Below are 19,773 nucleotides of genomic sequence, written 5' to 3' on the forward strand. Positions count from 1 at the left end.
TGTTGTGGAATTTTTTAGATATTACTTGTTAGATATTGCTGCACTGCATTTCACTACACTCACAATAACATCTGCTAACCATGTGTATGTGACCAATAACACATGTTCAAAACAACACTGTAGGCTACTTGAAACAACACTATGACTCAAGAAGATCTAAATGCATATCCCCATGAAACTGAGACTCTGTGTTTAAAGTAGAAAGTCCCGCACATGCGCAGAAGCTTCGGGACCTTAAACCGTGTGGAAGAAGGGTTCAGAAAAGTCTTATCCGCAGACACTGCCAATTCATTTTGGCAGGGAAATTATCTAGCAATTTGCTGTAGGACTAACGAGCTAGGCGACAGGGGATATGGCTGAGACATGAATATGTTGCCAAAACGCAGTCTGCTCAGACATGAGTCCCCGTCCAAGCATTTGCTTTTCTTAACGGCCATTTGCAATTGCAAAATCAATGCAACATGAAATCAACTACATACACATTAACGGAAATAAACGCTGCAAAAAAACTAGATAATGTCCAACTGTATTTAGCAACATGAGATAGCAGTCTCGTTCCTTCACTCAGCCATTGCTGGTGGATGCCGGATCTAAAAACACCTGGATAGGCATTTTACGTATCAGCTAAGCACGTGATGGTCGTGTTTCTTTCATCAGACATTGCTGACCCACGCCAGATCTTACAACGCCTTGATAGGAATTTTAGGTATCAGTTCATCACATCGTATGTTATAACAATCTGGTGCCCGGTAGCACTGTCGATGACGTGGCATCCATTGGTTGACGCACGCAACTCCCTGAGCAGGGAACACGACCACTTTGTAAGAAGAGGAAATGGAGCGCGAGCTATAGTCACGTGTGCTGATGGTTGTCTCGGTGCTCATGATCACACTTTGGAATAAAATAGTCATCCTAGAACAGGCCTACACATTTGTGGGAAATCTGTCTTTTCAGAGAGCAGAAACAGATTGTAAACTCATATTTATAAAGGAAATAGAGGTAGGCTAAAGGTAGGCCTAGCTCAGGGCTCTCCAACCCTGTTCCTGTAGAGCTACTGTTCTATTGGTTTTCACTCCAACCCTAATCTAGCGCAGCTGAATCTAATAATTAGCTGGTTGATAAAACGAATCAGGTTACTTACAACAGGGGTTGGAGTGAACAGCTTCAAGAGTGTAGCTCTCCGGGAACAGGGTCGGAGAGCACTGGCTAAGCTACTTCACAAACGTTAAACCGCTCGGGAATCAATTCGAGTCACACATCAAAACCGTTGTATCACTTTATATGGTTTATTTGAATTACATAATGTATGTGTATCATAGATATTGAAGAACATTGGTTGGTATTAAATGAAATATATTACGTTTAATCTGACATGGTTAAAACCCTGTACAATCTTATGTTGTGGCTAGAAAAGGTATGTTGCATTTTGACAATACCGTTAATGAACAAAGCAGAGAAACATTTCATTTGGCAACATCATGATAGGGGTTTAGTTGCTTCGTATTGACTTGAACTTATATTTGCCATTGGTTACACTTGTATGCAGACCTCCGATTCGCTGTTTTAATGTATACTGTATGTCAAAGCAAATTGGTTTTAAAAAATTAAGCGACAGATTAATAGAAACAGTAGTAACACAAACCCAGTTTGCAGTAGAATTGAGCTACCAAATCAAATGTACAGTAGCCTAAGGAATCAATCTCCTGGTCCATTTTACTGTTCACGCCTTTCTTTTTGAAATGTTTGAACACCGTTGTGGGTTTTGATGTTGTAGTTGACAAGCAGGATTCGTTTCAGAAAATATCTGTGCTCCAAAGTGAAGCAATGGCATATCTTTGCTATCCCTTAGGTCATGGCCTAAAAATGTCAGTAGTTCCACTGAATTGATACAATTGGTGTAGCTCCACTTCTGCTCTGTCAAGACATTCTGTATTGCATTCACTTGGGGGTTAACGTCAACATTCCTCTTCTCCACCATCACATTCAACTTCCACTAACACTCAACACCTCTGTTCCCAACAGAAATACAAGCTGCACAAATGGCTGGCTGAATCATTACATGTGAGATCAATTAAAGATGTAAGTAGCGAACAATAACACACTGAAGGACATGAAGACGTCGCCTTGATTGTATTAGTACTCTATGCAGCAGAGCAAACAATCTTGAACAAATGGAGAGTCAGCAGAACTATTTTGTAACCAAGCAACAAATATTTTATGCCATTGTTTCAAATAATAAAGTAAGTGATCCATTCATGTATATTGGACGGTCATATCATTGCACATCATTGTAGCCTCGGACACACCCAGGACGCATTTATTGATCTGAAATCAAAGTGTAGGAAGACATTTAAAAGGCAACATTCATTCTGTCTACGTTATAGAGACCATAACATTCTCAGGCATTTGTGTCTGATGGCACTTGGGTGACAAAGTGCAGCAGGTGCATGCTAAGCCGAACACTCCATAGAAGTAGCTGAACTGTACTGAAGGAATGTAATTTGAGTTTTAGTCAATGAGGACAAAGTTATTTCTTTATACTGTACCTGGAACAGTATCATCAGCATTCATTATATCCATTCAAGCAGTGTGTGAAAATCACTCCAAGACTATTCAGTGATGGACCACATGCTGGGGGTGAGGTGTCAAACCACACAGTGTTCCTACCTCCAGACTAGCTGCACACTGGTCAACAGCTGTGGTCACTGGCTGATGTGAACATGCAGACCTGACTAAACCAGGTTGGTGACAGTGGGTGTTGGGGTAAGGGGTTGGTCATATGGCTGCTGGAATGATCTGATGTGCTGGTTGATCTAATAGTCATGTGTCCACTACAGTCCATGTGGTTGTGTAGTGGACAGGTAGAGTGAAGCGGTTACACAGCTGTGACATAGTTCCCTGGGAAAGTCCCAAAGGCATGTGTCCTTTCTGACGTACCTAAGGAAAGAGCAGAGCACATTGTAAACCAAAAGACTGTTCTCTCCTACTTTACATCATAGAGCCAAGACAACCCTGGTCCGTTCATCTGACTACATAAGTAATACTTGTAATATCATTTGCTGCCCGATAGGGGGCACACTTGCATTTAATTTGACTTAATTTAAAAGTGGCAATCCGCTGCCGAAACAATAACAAAGTGTCCTCCCCACCACATTCCGCTAAAAAGCTGAGGGGCGGGGCTGGAGAAATGTAAGCACTCTAAAATTCATAGACTGAGCTATGGATGCAAGGACAGACCCTCCATGAAATAAACATAGTTAACCATGTTTAAAGGCTATATAGTGTTTGTTTACAAACATTTGTGTGAAACAAGCTTATATATTTGGGTGCTGATGGGTATGATAGTTGAACTAAGCTCATGAGGCATTTATAAGTTACATTCTTCAAGAATCAATGGGTACATATCATTCATTTATAAAGTCCGAAAATAGATGTAGCTACTGCAGATTGCCCCTTTCAAGTCTTGTGTAAATGTCTTACCTACAAACCAGCCATCATCACACTTCTCCATCACTTGTACGATGTCCCCCTCTCTCAGTTCCAGCTCATCTCTGTTCTGTGGGTTGTAGTTGTAAACTGCTTTGTATCTGAGTGAGAGCACAGGCCAGGGTGTGGGATTTGATTTTTGGCAAGGTGAGTAGATTGTGGCAGTGAAAAATGAGATAAGTAGTACCTCAATTACATTATATAAAATCACATTTTCATTGGCAAAAACATTTGACTCACGGTTGGCGTTGCACTACTGTTGAGCCAGCATTGTTGGTCGTTTTTGTTTTGGGGATGTTATTCGGGGCTGCTCCTCCCCTGTGGGCAGATGGGGACATCTGATTGGATGGTGAATCAGCTCTGCCAATGGAGTTGTGCAAAGCCGGTTGTGCTCCTCCCCAGTGGTTGCTCTGGGGGGTGGGGGAGGCAGGCCCAGAAGTGGGGTGTGGCCAGTGATTGGGTGCTTCTTTAGATAGTGAGGGCTGGAGGGATGAACGTGAATGGGAAGCTACTGTCCCATGGGATATGGGTGAGGACGGCTTCAGGGGGGAAAATCCTGGTTCAGGGCTGCGGGAGGAGGGGGTCAGACTCCGAGGCGAGCGGGTCAAAGGAGAGCAGGGTGAGTGTAGAGGACGCCCTGGACTCATTGGCTCTGGGGACGTGGGTGACATGGGGCAAACTGGGTTGTCGTCAGAGGATGATTTGGTGCGGGGCAACTTGTTAACCTGGACATAGTTGGTGGGGAAGATGCCACTCCTGGTAGTCCCTGGTACCCTGCCCTCCAACCACCTGTCATCCACACGCCTGGTTACACTGATCACCTCGCCCTGAGATAGAGGAGCAGGGACATCATGGTTCATGACAAAAGTACCATAACTCTCACGTAATACATTCAAACCTCAGGTAATTGTCACTTATCTATGTAATTCTGAATACAGCTGTGTATCAACCATAAAGAAGGAAACACAGGCAGTGTGAGAGAGACACAGTAGAGAAGGAATACTTTGAATGATTAAAATATTCTAAAAGGACAGTCAACATCCTAAAGCTAAAGATGAGTAATACATTATTAATCCCAATTTGGGAAATGGTTTTATCACAACATGCATCATCAATGACTTACAATGACAGGACACGCAACAATGACCAACACATGATAAAAAACAAAACACTGAAAGGCAGTAATGTGTTGCAGTACTGTGGAGGGGGTGTGTCATTGTCCTGTCCCTGTGTTTTTACTTGCAGCCTTTTCATGAACAGGTCCTGCATTGATTCCAGGCTGGCTTTCTTCAGGATTTAATATAGGTATTAGGGTGTTAAAGATAGAATACATAGTAGGATGCTCACTTTACGGAAGGACAGCTCAACAGGCAGGTCTGCATTGAAGGTGAACAGAGCCACTGCCTGTCCGTAATCCAGCACCTGGATGGTGGGAGACTTGATGGGTGTGGGCTTCTCTGTAGGAGGGACAATCTGGGGCGGAAATGAGTGAGGTTCAGAATGACATGTGGAGCGCATCACATAAATCGACACTCAAGAGGTTAGTTGGATGCACACCCACCTCCACATAGGTTGTGGGGAAGATACCGGCCCTCCCATGATGCTCTCCTTCAAACCAGTTGGCGTCTACCTGCCTGAGGATGTAAACAATGTCTCCCTTCTGAAGAGACAGTTCCCTAGGAAGAGGATGATAAAAGTCAGACTGTGGCTCGAGGGACATGCATTAGATTAATTGAAGAGCTCAGCTTTACTGACTCGATATTAACATTATTGGGCTTTCTGAGAAAACCGGTTTGGTCAAATTAGGTTTGACTGGCCTAAATGTGATATAATTACATTGAGTGTGTTTCTTTTCACTGACAATACAGTTAAACGGACATGTGAGAGGGAATGGTTTGCAGCCGATCAGCAGGAATTATAACTCACTTGGGGGACTGAGCCTGGAAATTGAACTTGGCTCTTGCTGCTTTCATCTGCACAAACAAACACAAAAAAAGTTTATTGGCGAGATGTGAAAGTCTGCTTCTCACAGGGGCACAGGCCTGTTCCAGCTTGCAGTTGTTGATAGTTATAGCAAGATCCTAATCAGGGCAGCTAAAAGAAAACAAAACAGTATGTTCATATATACAGATTATTTTCAGACCACAATACATAAAGCACCAAAACCTTCCGATGAACCTCACTCCTCAAAGAGCATAGATACATTTTCTAAATGTTTTCACATTGTGTACAGTATACACAGGTATGTATAGTAATTGCATATCCCAACACCAAGAAGGATAAAGACATCTACCTGCTTCTCCTGTCTTTTGGGTGGGAACTCCATGACTTCAGGTGCAGGGGAGAGGCGTTCTATTGTATAACAGCATGGAGACGTGGAGAGCAACAGATGAGTGAGGAAACAAGACACGGCTCAAAAGAGTGGAGCAGAATCACAAGGTTCATCAGGAAATTGTATAGCCTCCCAATCCAGCTTTTGATGCTTTAAGAGTAATTATATCATGTCGGTGGGAAGGTATGTAAACATTGAATGAACCCTCTCCAGTTCAATATATGTTCTTCTAAAGAAGCCAAACCTTTGGGCTGGTTCTCAGACTCATCCCCAAGAAAAACAGTTGGATAAATCTGATCTATAATCAAGGTTTCCGGCCAGCGGTCCCCATTTTCTGTGCTACCTCCCCACCCTGACACTACAGCTCTTTCCATGCTAAAAGTAAGAAACCTCTCCTCTCACTAATCCAGATCAGTTTTATATCAAATTCATTCAGACAGATCAGGAAAGTCTGCAGGAAATGACAAGGAATCACAGACTTCAACAGTAGTCCCATATTGAATTACTGTATTCAGTTAGTAGAGGCTGTTTTTCCATGGAAGTATCGCAGATTAGATTTTAAACAGTCACTATTAAAATGAATCAATTCCAACTACAGCATTCAAGTACACAGCAGTATTATACACAAGCTACTGTTACTAGTCTGGGTCATTTTACAGAGACTGCACGTTGAGTGGCCTAGCCTTAGCACTACTCTTTCTGAATAAAGGTTTTCATGTATGGATTGGATCCAGGATCAACTCCTACATAGCCTTACCATGTGTGGGACTAGGGTCTGCCCTCTGAGAAACAGCTGTTGTGGGGACAATGGGAGGATGGAGAGGTTGCTTTGCTCCAGTCAAAGAGCTGGAAAAAATGACAGGAAAAGAGAACAGGTTTACTATATGACTGTATGCTCCCACAAACTCCAGTCAATTAGATGTTTCCCAACATTAACAGCCAACATGGTGGAGCGCCACACTGTATAAGGACAGGGTACTGTGTGCAGTATTATATACATTTGTCATGCAGATTTGGCCTCTGGCCACAGCTGCTGGTCTGCATATAAAGATCAAACAAAGTTGAAACAGATGACAAAATTGAGCGAGAGGAGACAGGAGAGAGAGGAAATTACTCTGGGGACCTTCTGCCTTTGGAGAACTTATAGTCATCATCAGTCGCTGACTTTATTACCGTGTGTAAATGACAGGGAAACATCATGCAGGGTTCTCCAATAAATGTGAAGTTAAAAGACATAGCAGCATGAGCAAATCAGTATCATTATTAAACAAACATGTATCTGAGAAAGTGCATTAGATCAGCTAAACAGCTGTCCACTGTCTGAACCAGATAAACACAGTCACAGAAAGGCATCACACCTGCCTGTTGATCCAGTCAGAGTCTGGCAGCTGGCTGTATTGCCTGCAGCCAAACAGGAGGCCTGGACAACAGGAAGCCGTAAAAACCTGCCATATTCTTACTGTTGTATGTTTCCATTTTACATCTCCTTAGCAACCTGCTCAGTAACCGGACTCTGAGGTCTCGAGGTAGGAAGAAGGTCGCTTGGCCAAAACACATGAGCTCAGTTTAGCAAACAACAACTAGGAGAGATCTGTCCAAGAATGTATTACACAGTAGGCAAGAAATTAACTGAACTTCAATTTGTTAAAAAGGTATGTAGCTCAACTATTAAGTATTCTATAAGAGTGTCTACTAGGCAGCAAGACTAACTTTACTTTGCTAAGTTCTCATTTCTAACTGATAGGGAACCAACGACTGTAAAGACTGTAACTTATTGCAAGAGTAGTGTGATGGACAGGTGCATGTATCCATAGTGGATGAAGAAATGTGTAACTGGATTAAGAACGTGGGAGTTGGGCTCAGAGGAGGTCTGGTATGTGGCCCCCAGCCAGACTGGGGCTCAACCATTAACCTGGCATGTCCTGGTGTTACCTCCCTCTGCAGTTCACACTGGCTTCATGCTGCACACTAACCGCACAATCTGGGATCATTTTGGAGAATATCTTTAGAAAGTCACAAGCTTTTGAATTGCATTATCTTTAAAAAACAGCATTGTTACTATCGAGCGGTTATTTCACATGCCTGCAAAAATGCATTGACTGCAATAATTTGAATCATGGCTTAGACTTGCTTCATCTCTCTGCACTGGTCATCAAGCCGCAGTCTAGCTAGACTCTTCAATGACCAACCTGCCAGTGCACAGACACATGCCTGGGGAAGTGGGTCCCACCCGTTAGTATCAAGACGACAGCAATCCAAATGGTTGTAAACAGACTTGTAAATGCTTAGTCACTGAAGAGGCATCAGTCATCCAACTGTAATGCGCAAGCAATAGTCTCAATACCATTGACATACATGAATCTTGTAGAAACAACATGTGGATTTTCTACTCATTCCCAAGTGGTATATTGAGTCAGAAATGATGCACACAGGTCAATAGTGCATCTGTAGCCTCTGTGGGACAATAAAGTTGTAAAAAAAACTTTATGGTCTAAAAACAAAGCACAATTCATGTCAGTGAGACCAACTGCCAGATTTGATCTTTGTCCAAAACAAAATATTGTCTGGATAAGGAAGCCCCAATGCTTTGAAAAAAGGCTAAAAGATTTGCTGAGTAAATCCCCTGTCATGAACAGATTTGTCAGAGCAAATTAAATAATGGCGCGTGAATCAGTTGATGTTGACATGGTTTTGGGGACGCAACTATAGTAGCAGGATACAACAATGAACAGTATAATAACGGTTTCCTGTATCGACAACAATTCCTGTACATATTTCTCAACATCAGAAAAGTGATGCAGCTACACCCAATGACCTACCCTGTACAACTTGAGACATAGTTTTACTGAAGGGATAAAACCATTGTATGTACAATCACACCAACAGACAATGAAACAACGCTGTCCCATTACTCACCTGTTGTCCTGTGTTGTCCCTGTCCCTGCAGAAGTTCCTGGATCAGCATTCCTGGCACCCTGGAAGCAGAGATCACATTGAAGGCTGTTCTCTTTTGGAGGAAATCTCACAGCTACTCAGACAGAGCAGAGGTGGTGACCACTCCCAAATGAGCCAGAGGGAGAGAGAACTCCCCTGGGTCCTACACTCCATTGAATACAATGACAAGGTTGGTAACAGTATCTTTCTGTGGCATCTTTGATTGAGGACTGGCAGTATACAACCACATACAGCTGATTAGACGAGGTGCAAATTAAGGTTGTGAAGAGAATCAGCATCAACTTTTGAAGAGTGAAATGAAATCCTTCCATTCAGCATTAAAAGCATACAAGGCATACAGTGTTGCAAACAGTTAAGTTCTTCATTGAATTGAACCTCTTTTTCTACAGAAAGCGCAAGGGGAAAATATAACAAATGCGTGTTGGATTTGCAGTCAGATTTAGATTTGTGGGGGGTTTAGATTTGTGGGGGGTTTAGATTTGTGGGGGGTTTAGATTTGTAGGCGTGTGATTTGAGGCAGACACATCCAAGTGCAAGGCAGGCAGGTCCTGGGGGTAGCAGGGTCACAGGGCAGTGTCGGGGTTGGCATGCAGGCCTGTCTGTCTTTCAAACAGTCCTCACAGGAGGGGGAGATGGGGAGATAACAGGGAGGTATGGTATTGACATTATCCATGCAAGCAACCTGACCTCCTCTCAGTGTATTTCTAGAGGAGTGTGAGAGTGAGGAGAGGGTTACAGGCAGGGTAGCAGGGAGGAGGGTTGCTTCAGCAGAGTCACAAGGGGGGCCTCAGTACCTCACCCCGGCCTCGCCGCGTCTGCTTCTTCTGGGAAAGCCTCCTCTCCAGGCCCTGGATGTCCGAGTCCAACTCAGCCTCAAAACAGCTCAGCTCAGAGAGCAGAGACTCCTGGTCAACGCAGCATGGTGGTTGGAAGGAATCAATCAATCAAATATCCAACTAAATACAGTAACTCATGGTGGCCCCATACTTTCATGCTCCTGGCATGATTCAATCTGTCCATGCTAACTTTTCCTTTTTCTTTGCTAGCTCATTAAAACAATCACTGCCTTTGGCCATCCTGGTGGAGGTTATGACAACTATCATATCACTGTGAGCACTCACCTCGAAAGCGGATGGCTTAGACGGCTTCTCTATGGGGGACCAGGGTTTCTCTGTGGGTCTGTGCTGGGCCAGCTGTATCGGAGGCTGCTGGGCCAGCTGTATGGGAGGCTGCTGGGGCTTCTGGGCTGGCTGACTCTGAGGCTGGGAAACACAAACATATAGACTCTGAGCACACAGTCAGACAGGGAGACCTGAGAGTTGGTCATATACAGTGGGGCAAAAAAGTATTTAGTCAGCCACCAATTGTTCAAGTTTTCCCACTTAAAAAACCCCGCAGTTTGATTTACAGTAAAGCATGATCATAGTTTGGGATACATACAAAACCTGTGTTTTTTATGTAATCCAGCCAAACACAGAAGTGCGTTCCTGTAGACTACTTTATAGTCAGTCAATCTGATTCACTTCATTAACTCTACATCCACATAAATAATTCAACAGTCAGATGAAACCCGAACTCATTCTCTCATTAAAGGCTCAATGCAGACATTTTTATATCAATATCAAATCATTTTGGGGTAACAATTAAAGGTCCATGTCACTAGGCAGGCCAAAACCTCAACGGAAACAGGCTGAAATTTCAGGTGGTCTTTTCAAACAGCTCTTACACTAAAAATACATTATCATTATTTTCACAATTTCACAGTATTATTCCAACCTTAAAGTGTGGAAATATATATAAAACACAGGAAAATCACATTATTGACTGCAATGGGTTTTTAAATACCTTACCATACTAGTTTTCCAATAAAATTGACAAAAATATATTTCTCAAGCAATCATTTTGCTTGGACTGTCTGGGAGTGGGGAATGAAAACTAGAAACTACCTGTTATTGGCAGGTTTGGAACTGTCTTTGTTATTGGTTTATTTACCAATTTACCAGGCAAGCCAGAAACTCCAGCCTAAACCTGCTGATTAGAAGGTCCTGTGTAGATTGTATTGTCAACCAGCAACTATCAGGAAATAACAGAGATCACATTTTTTCCCCCAAAAATTCAGTGTCATCAGCCAATGCAAAACACAGACAAACTGGATTTTGACTGCACTGGGCCTTTAAGAAGACATATGTTCCAGTACCTTACACTAGAAATAATTGCTACACTACTTTAAAAGGGTATAAACTTAAGAAACCATCAACTCCCAAACCCTTTTTCATGTTCCTTGAAATACCTTGGCAGAGTGAGTTCCTGTGAAAGCCAAAGTATTCTCTCAGTCAGTAGTCATCACTACAATCACAGGCAATGATATCACTACTCAGGAGTTCAGCACTTGATTTGGTCTGTCCTCTGTAGTTGTGTGATTCTCTGTACACAGGCTGGCCTGAACTGAGGAGAGGAGTTGCTGGAGGTAGAAGCTGTACCTAACCACAGATCTAGGATCATATTACAATACCTCCAATCTTTAACCATTAGGGGTATTAAACACATCTGACCCTGTATCAGTTGGTGAGGGACAACTTCTACCTATTCTAGAGCAAGCCTGGTGATGACCCTCAGAGTAAATGAAATATGCCTCCATACTGTGAAACATTACGCACCACAAGAGGTTAACAGGCATAATCAGTATCACAAGACGCCTGGGCCCTGTATTTTTTTTCTTCCCGCTGTGAGACACCAGGCTCAATTTGCACCAGATCTGGGGGCTTGGCGACAAGAGCCATTCAAAACGTCAGCCCAGAGACAAACACACTCCTCTCTAAATCACTCAGAGTATTTTAACAGACATACAGTATTCAAAGGGCCTCACGCACACACACACACACACACACACGCGCGCGCACGCACGCACGCACGCACACACACACACACACACACACACACACACACTCATGGGTAGTTCCGAGTCACTTACTCATTTTAGTAAGGGCAGAAATGTTAGATACATTTCCAAGGGAACACATGCATCAGAGACAGCAATACATACACTGTTGACCATCCAGTAGTTTATGGCAGTTCATGTTTAACAAACACTGTCTTCATGTTCTATTATTTGTTCTACAAATTATGATCTCGAAATTAAGAAGAAGGCCGGAACACAGCTGGTGTGGGTTTGCCATTGTAGCAATGATCGCATTAACAACTTCCTGATTACCTGGCGTGAGATGCTTTTAGCTGAGAAGCATTCCAGGGTATTGACACAAACTAATCCTAATAAGAAAGGGTGGGGTGTTTGCCACCACGAGCAGCTATTGTAGGCAGCCCACTCCACACTAACAAATACAGTACAAAGAAAAACTCTCAAAAATAGTTCTGAAGCTCAGCCACAAATCTTTTGAAAACCTCAATGAAAAACACGTTGCTTTAAAATCAGGAATTATTTGCCACAGTGCAACCTTTAAATACAAACAAATATTTTCAATCCAAGTACCACCTATATTAAAATGTGTGGTATTGCTAAATGTTAAGCACCCTGGTAAAGGAGGGTAAGGCCTAACCTGGCTGTGGACCTCTGAGGTGGTGCTCTGTCCAGGTTCAAAGTCAAATATGCTCCTGGGTTGTGGTGGCTCCCCCCATCGGTCTGAAAGCTTATCTTCAACCCCCAGCTCACTCCTGAAACACAATCCCCAACAACATGCATGCACGAACACACATGCACGCACATGCACGCACGCACGCACGCACGCACGCACGCACACACACACACACACACACACACACACACACACACACACACACACACACACACACACACACACACACACACACACACACACACACACACACACACACAACACAACACAACACAACTTAATCATGGTTTCATTGTCAATGCCTGTAGGAACAGATCCAAACGGGTCTACCTGGCACTTGTTTTTGTCTCTCCCCACACTCCTTGTCTTGGGTCGGGGTTTGGAATTCACACTTATACCATTCACCCAATTACCATGTTGACTGAAGTGGCACGAACTGGGTGTTTCACAATGACTGACCACATGCTTCTGATATGCTGTGAACTTGGTCATGGTTATACAGTAACAGAAACAAATACATTCTAACATTCTCAACATGAGCTCTACTGTTGGTTTAAATGAGGAGGTTGAACGTGGAATCTCCCAGTCCTATTCAGTCCCATCAGTCTCTCCCAGTCTCACCAGTCAGGGAGGGCTCCGTAATTGTCCATATGGGTCTGAGTCTGCTGCCCACCGGCTGAGTCAGCAGCAAGGGCCCGGCTCCCTGAGGATCAGTAAAAATTAGTGTTAGCAAAGACTGGCCATCTGACAGAGTAGATAAGTTACACCCCAAAACATGGCTAGGTTATTTCCACTTTACTCACGTTCAGCAGACCATCGCTCAGAATCCTCATCAGTTTCTAACAAATGGGTAAAGATAGCAGAGTTAGAGGGATTTAGAGAACATTAATCATAAATAGTACACTCACCCCAACTAAGGGGCCTAGCCTGAACCATGAAAAACAGCCCCAGACCATTATTCCTCCTCCACCAAACTTTACAGTTGGCACTATGCATTCGGGCCGTTCCCCTGACATCCGTCAAACCCAGATTTGTCCGTCGGACTGCCAGATGGTGAAGTGTGATTCATCACTCCAGAGAACACGTTTCCACTGCTCCAGAGTCCAATGTTGACTTTACACAGCTCCAGCCGATGCTTGGCATTGCGCATGGTGATCTTAGGCTTGTGTGCAGCTGCTCGGCCATGGAAACCCATTTCATGAAGCTCCCGACGATCAGTTCATGTGCTGACATTTGAGGTAGCACGAGTGAGTGTTGCAACTGTGTTGCAAACAATTTTATGCGCTACACGCTTCAGCACTCAGTGGTCCCAATCTGTGAGCTTGTGTGGCCTACCACTTCACGGCTGAGCTGTTGTTGCGCCTAGATTTTTCCATTTCACAATAACAGCATGTACATTTGACCGGGGCAGCTCTAGCAGGGCAGAAATTTGACGAACTGACTTGTTGGAATGACAGTGCCACAATGAAAGTCACTGAGCTCTTCAGTAAGGCCGTTCTACTGCCAATGTTTGTCTATGTCTATGTTCATGTACTTTTGTATATATAGTGTATATTCTATTCAGTAGGGCCCTGATTCCGAATTCCGTCTCAAGTTAAGCTCACGTAAATGGAACGTTATTCCCTTTTATGCACTTTTCTTTATATAAATGCTCATTCTGATCTTAAATTTAAGAATGAGAATAGCGTGCTATTCATCCGCTATTAGTTTGGGGTGGAGAACAAATAAATGAAGGAGTGGCAGAGATGTGTCTACAGATACGCCGTATTCTGTCCTTGAATTAATTCCCTCATAATTCCACCACATTTACACGTGAGGAAACCATGAATAAGGTCGAGCAATCCGCCAGACCCAGGTTGAAAAAGCATCTACTTAATTTTTTTCTGTTAGAAATAACAGCATTCTCCATGCACTGTAATTTACAACATGATAAGAGCTATTGACAAGAGCTATGTAAATGAGTAATCCGATTGGATAAGGGAGTTGTAAATATAAATGACACTTGTTTTAGATCTACTTTACCTTAGAATTGATGGAGACAAATGTGAAACCAGTCATATGAAAGCAAACTGAAGCATATCAACATATCAGCTTTCCCACAGTAAAGTTTATGAAATACTGTGCCATTATGCTGAATTGAAATGATACAGTCTTTCAATTTGCAAGGATGGGAACTTTCAAATCTCTTAGTCATAGACTACCCCGACTTTCTCTGTTTCCTGTTTCTATCATGTTAAATATTAGCCATTATCGGTACCGACCCTCGGTACCGATAATAACAACATATATTCAACTGCCAATTTATCATTCCATTTAATTACATTGTTTTTGTTCAATTCATTTGCTTCCTCTGTAAATGCCATCACGGTCATGTGGTTGTTGAAGAGGATGATTAGTAACAGTTAATAATATAAATATATATATATATGCTAATTGAATTGTTATTCAATCTGCCCACACCTGCCCACCCGACTAGCATCACCACCCTGGATGGTTCCGACCTAGAATATGTGGACAACTATAAATACCTAGGTGTCTGGTTAGACAGTAAACTCTCCTTCCAGACTCATATTAAACATCTCCAATCCAAAATCAAATCTAGAATCGGCTTTCTATTTCGCAAAAAAAAGCCTCCTTCACTCACGCCACCAAACTCACCAAACTATCCTACCGATCCTCGACTTCGGCGTTGTCATTTACAAAATAGCTTCCAATACTCTACTCAGCAAACTGGATCAGTCTATCACAGTGCCATCCATTTTGTCAACAAATCACCTTATACCACCCACCACTGAAACTTGTATGCTCTAGTCTGCTGGCCCTCGCTACATATTTGTCACCGGACCCACTGGCTCCAGGTCATCTATAAGTCTATGCTAGGTAAATCTCAGGTCACTGGTCATGATAACAAACACCCACCTGTAGCACACGTTCCAGCAGGTATATCTCACTGATCATCCCCAAAGCCAACACCTCATTTGGCCGCCTTTCCTTCCAGTTTCTCTGCTGTCAGTGAATGGTGCGAATTGCAAAAATCGCTGAAGTTGGAGACTTTTATTTCCCTTGCCAACTTCAAACATCTGCTATCTGAGCAGCTAACCGATCGCTTAGTCCAAATAGTCCATCTTTAAATAGCCCACCCAATCTACCTACTTCATCCCCATACTGTTTTAATGTACTTTTCTGCTCTTTTGCACACCAGTTTCTCTACTTGTACATCATCATCTGCTCATTTATCACTCCAGTGTTAATCTGCTAAATTGTAATTATTCGCTCCTATAGCCTATTTTCTGCTCATTCCTTCACACTCTGTATATAGACTATTTTATGCCTACCTCCTCATGCCTTCACACTCTGTATATAGACTATTTTCTGCTCATGCCTTCACACTCTGTATATAGACTATTTTCTGCTCATGCCTTCACACTCTGTATATAGACTATTTTCTGCCTACCTCCTCATGCCTTCACACTCTGTATATAGCCTATTTTCTGCCTACCTCCTCATGCCTTCACACTCTGTATATAGCCTATTTTCTGCCTACCTCCTCATGCCTTCACACTCTGTATATAGCCTATTTTATGCCTACCTCCTCATGCCTTCACACTCTGTATATAGACTATTTTCTGCTCATTCCTTCACACTCTGTATATAGCCTATTTTCTGCTCATGCCTTCACACTCTGTATATAGACTATTTTCTCCTCATGCCTTCACACTCTGTATATAGACTATTTTCTGCCTACCTCCTCATGCCTTCACACTCTGTATATAGACTATTTTCTGCCTACCTCCTCATGCCTTCACACTCTGTACATAGCCTATTTTCTGCCTACCTCCTCATGCCTTCACACTCTGTATATAGACTATTTTCTGCCTACCTCCTCATGCCTTCACACTCTGTATATAGACTATTTTCTGCCTACCTCCTCATGCCTTCACACTGTATATAGACTATTTTCTGCCTACCTCCTCATGCCTTCACACTCTGTATATAGACTATTTTCTGCCTACCTCCTCATGCCTTCACACTCTGTATATAGCCTATTTTCTGCCTACCTCCTCATGCCTTCACACTCTGTATATAGACTATTTTCTGCTCATGCCTTCACACTCTGTATATAGACTATTTTCTGCCTACCTCCTCATGCCTTCACACTCTGTATATAGCCTATTTTCTGCCTACCTCCTCATGCCTTCACACTCTGTATATAGCCTATTTTCTGCCTACCTCCTCATGCCTTCACACTCTGTATATAGCCTATTTTCTGCCTACCTCCTCATGCCTTCACACTCTGTATATAGCCTATTTTCTGCCTACCTCCTCATGCCTTCACACTCTGTATATAGACTATTTTCTGCCTACCTCCTCATGCCTTCACACTCTGTATATAGCCTATTTTCTGCCTACCTCCTCATGCCTTCACACTCTGTATATAGCCTATTTTCTGCCTACCTCCTCATGCCTTCACACTCTGTATATAGCCTATTTTCTGCCTACCTCCTCATGCCTTCACACTCTGTATATAGCCTATTTTCTGCTCATGCCTTCACACTCTGTATATAGACTATTTTCTGCCTACCTCCTCATGCCTTCACACTCTGTATATAAACTATTTTCTTCCTACCTCCTCATGCCTTCACACTCTGTATATAGACTATTTTCTGCCTACCTCCTCATGCCTTCACACTCTGTATATAGCCTATTTTCTGCCTACCTCCTCATGCCTTCACACTCTGTATCTAGACTATTTTCTGCCTACCTCCTCATGCCTTCACACTCTGTATATAGCCTATTTTCTGCCTACCTCCTCATGCCTTCACACTCTGTATATAGACTATTTTCTGCCTACCTCCCCATGCGTTCACACTCTGTATATAGACTATTTTCTGCCTACCTCCTCATGCCTTCACACTCTGTATATAGACTATTTTCTGCCTTCCTCCTCATGCCTTCACACTCTGTATATAGACTATTTTCTGCCTTCCTCCTCATGCCTTCACACTCTGTATATAGACTATTTTCTGCTCATGCCTTCACACTCTGTATATAGACTATTTTCTGCTCATGCCTTCACACTCTGTATATAGCCTATTTTCTGCCTACCTCCTCATGCCTTCACACTCTGTATATAGACTATTTTCTGCTCATGCCTTCACACTCTGTATATAGACTATTTTCTGCCTACCTCCCCATGCGTTCACACTCTGTATATAGACTATTTTCTGCCTACCTCCTCATGCCTTCACACTCTGTATATAGCCTATTTTCTGCCTACCTCCTCATGCCTTCACACTCTGTATATAGACTATTTTCTGCCTACCTCCCCATGCGTTCACACTCTGTATATAGACTATTTTCTGCCTACCTCCTCATGCCTTCACACTCTGTATATAGACTATTTTCTGCCTACCTCCCCATGCGTTCACACTCTGTATATAGACTATTTTCTGCCTACCTCCTCATGCCTTCACACTCTGTATATAGCCTATTTTCTGCTCATGCCTTCACACTCTGTATATAGACTATTTTCTGCCTACCTCCTCATGCCTTCACACTCTGTATATAAACTATTTTCTTCCTACCTCCTCATGCCTTCACACTCTGTATATAGACTATTTTCTGCCTACCTCCTCATGCCTTCACACTCTGTATATAGCCTATTTTCTGCCTACCTCCTCATGCCTTCACACTCTGTATATAGACTATTTTCTGCCTACCTCCTCATGCCTTCACACTCTGTATATAGCCTATTTTCTGCCTACCTCCTCATGCCTTCACACTCTGTATATAGACTATTTTCTGCCTACCTCCCCATGCGTTCACACTCTGTATATAGACTATTTTCTGCCTACCTCCTCATGCCTTCACACTCTGTATATAGACTATTTTCTGCCTTCCTCCTCATGCCTTCACACTCTGTATATAGACTATTTTCTGCCTTCCTCCTCATGCCTTCACACTCTGTATATAGACTATTTTCTGCTCATGCCTTCACACTCTGTATATAGACTATTTTCTGCTCATGCCTTCACACTCTGTATATAGCCTATTTTCTGCCTACCTCCTCATGCCTTCACACTCTGTATATAGACTATTTTCTGCTCATGCCTTCACACTCTGTATATAGACTATTTTCTGCCTACCTCCCCATGCGTTCACACTCTGTATATAGACTATTTTCTGCCTACCTCCTCATGCCTTCACACTCTGTATATAGCCTATTTTCTGCCTACCTCCTCATGCCTTCACACTCTGTATATAGACTATTTTCTGCCTACCTCCCCATGCGTTCACACTCTGTATATAGACTATTTTCTGCCTACCTCCTCATGCCTTCACACTCTGTATATAGCCTATTTTCTGCCTACCTCCTCATGCCTTCACACTCTGTATATAGACTATTTTCTGCCTACCTCCCCATGCGTTCACACTCTGTATATAGACTATTTTCTGCCTACCTCCTCATGCCTTCACACTCTGTATATAGACTATTTTCTGCCTACCTCCTCATGCCTTCACACTCTGTATATAGACTATTTTCTGCCTTCCTCCTCATGCCTTCACACTCTGTATATAGACTATTTTCTGCCTTCCTCCTCATGCCTTCACACTCTGTATATAGACTATTTTCTGCCTACCTCCTCATGCCTTCACACTCTGTATATAGACTATTTTCTGCCTTCCTCCTCATGCCTTCACACTCTGTATATAGCCTATTTTCTGCCTACCTCCTCATGCCTTCACACTCTGTATATAGACTATTTTCTGCCTACCTCCTCATGCCTTCACACTCTGTATATAGACTATTTTCTGCCTACCTCCTCATGCCTTCACACTCTGTATATAGACTATTTTCTGCCTACCTCCTCATGCCTTCACACTCTGTATATAAACGATTTTCTTCCTACCTCCTCATGCCTTCACACTCTGTATATAAACTATTTTCTTCCTACCTCCTCATGCCTTCACACTCTGTATATAGACTATTTTCTGCCTACCTCCTCATGCCTTCACACTCTGTATATAGACTATTTTCTGCCTACCTCCTCATGCCTTCACACTCTGTATATAGACTATTTTCTGCCTACCTCCTCATGCCTTCACACTCTGTATATAAACTATTTTCTTCCTACCTCCTCATGCCTTCACACTCTGTATATAGACTATTTTCTGCCTACCTCCTCATGCCTTCACACTCTGTATATAAACTATTTTCTTCCTACCTCCTCATGCCTTCACACTCTGTATATAGACTATTTTCTGCCTACCTCCTCATGCCTTCACACTCTGTATATAGACTATTTTCTGCCTACCTCCTCATGCCTTCACACTCTGTATATAGACTTTCTTTTTTCCCACTGTGTCATTGACTTGTTTATTGTGTTATTGGCTTGTTTATTGTTTATT

The 19,773-nt window shown here is 42.8% G+C and overlaps 1 protein-coding gene across 6 annotated transcripts in view; it reads right to left on the reverse strand.

Moving 5' to 3' along the window:
• Positions 1–1,262: 1,262 nt before the first annotated feature.
• The window catches only part of sorbs3 (sorbin and SH3 domain containing 3), a 47,086-nt gene continuing 28,575 nt past the window's right edge, over positions 1,263–19,773 (reverse strand). For 4 of the 6 annotated variants that reach the window (XM_046350701.1, XM_046350704.1, XM_046350702.1 and 1 more), the window contains 14 exons: positions 13,167–13,202; positions 12,985–13,066; positions 12,328–12,442; positions 9,895–10,035; positions 9,568–9,678; positions 8,735–8,793; positions 6,576–6,664; positions 5,780–5,838; positions 5,413–5,459; positions 5,048–5,162; positions 4,834–4,959; positions 3,727–4,313; positions 3,481–3,587; positions 1,263–2,937 (listed from right to left, as the gene is read on the reverse strand). In XM_046350701.1, the coding sequence (XP_046206657.1) occupies positions 2,876–2,937; positions 3,481–3,587; positions 3,727–4,313; positions 4,834–4,959; positions 5,048–5,162; positions 5,413–5,459; positions 5,780–5,838; positions 6,576–6,664; positions 8,735–8,793; positions 9,568–9,678; positions 9,895–10,035; positions 12,328–12,442; positions 12,985–13,066; positions 13,167–13,202 (1,736 nt within the window). In that variant the 3' untranslated portion in view covers positions 1,263–2,875. The remainder of the gene's footprint in view (positions 2,938–3,480; positions 3,588–3,726; positions 4,314–4,833; positions 4,960–5,047; positions 5,163–5,412; positions 5,460–5,779; positions 5,839–6,575; positions 6,665–8,734; positions 8,794–9,567; positions 9,679–9,894; positions 10,036–12,327; positions 12,443–12,984; positions 13,067–13,166; positions 13,203–19,773) is intronic. The other 2 variants (XR_006838903.1, XM_046350703.1) reach the window with 2 other exon arrangements.

This window comes from Oncorhynchus gorbuscha, linkage group LG05 (assembly GCF_021184085.1).
Source record: "Oncorhynchus gorbuscha isolate QuinsamMale2020 ecotype Even-year linkage group LG05, OgorEven_v1.0, whole genome shotgun sequence".
Lineage (NCBI taxonomy): Eukaryota > Metazoa > Chordata > Actinopteri > Salmoniformes > Salmonidae > Oncorhynchus > Oncorhynchus gorbuscha.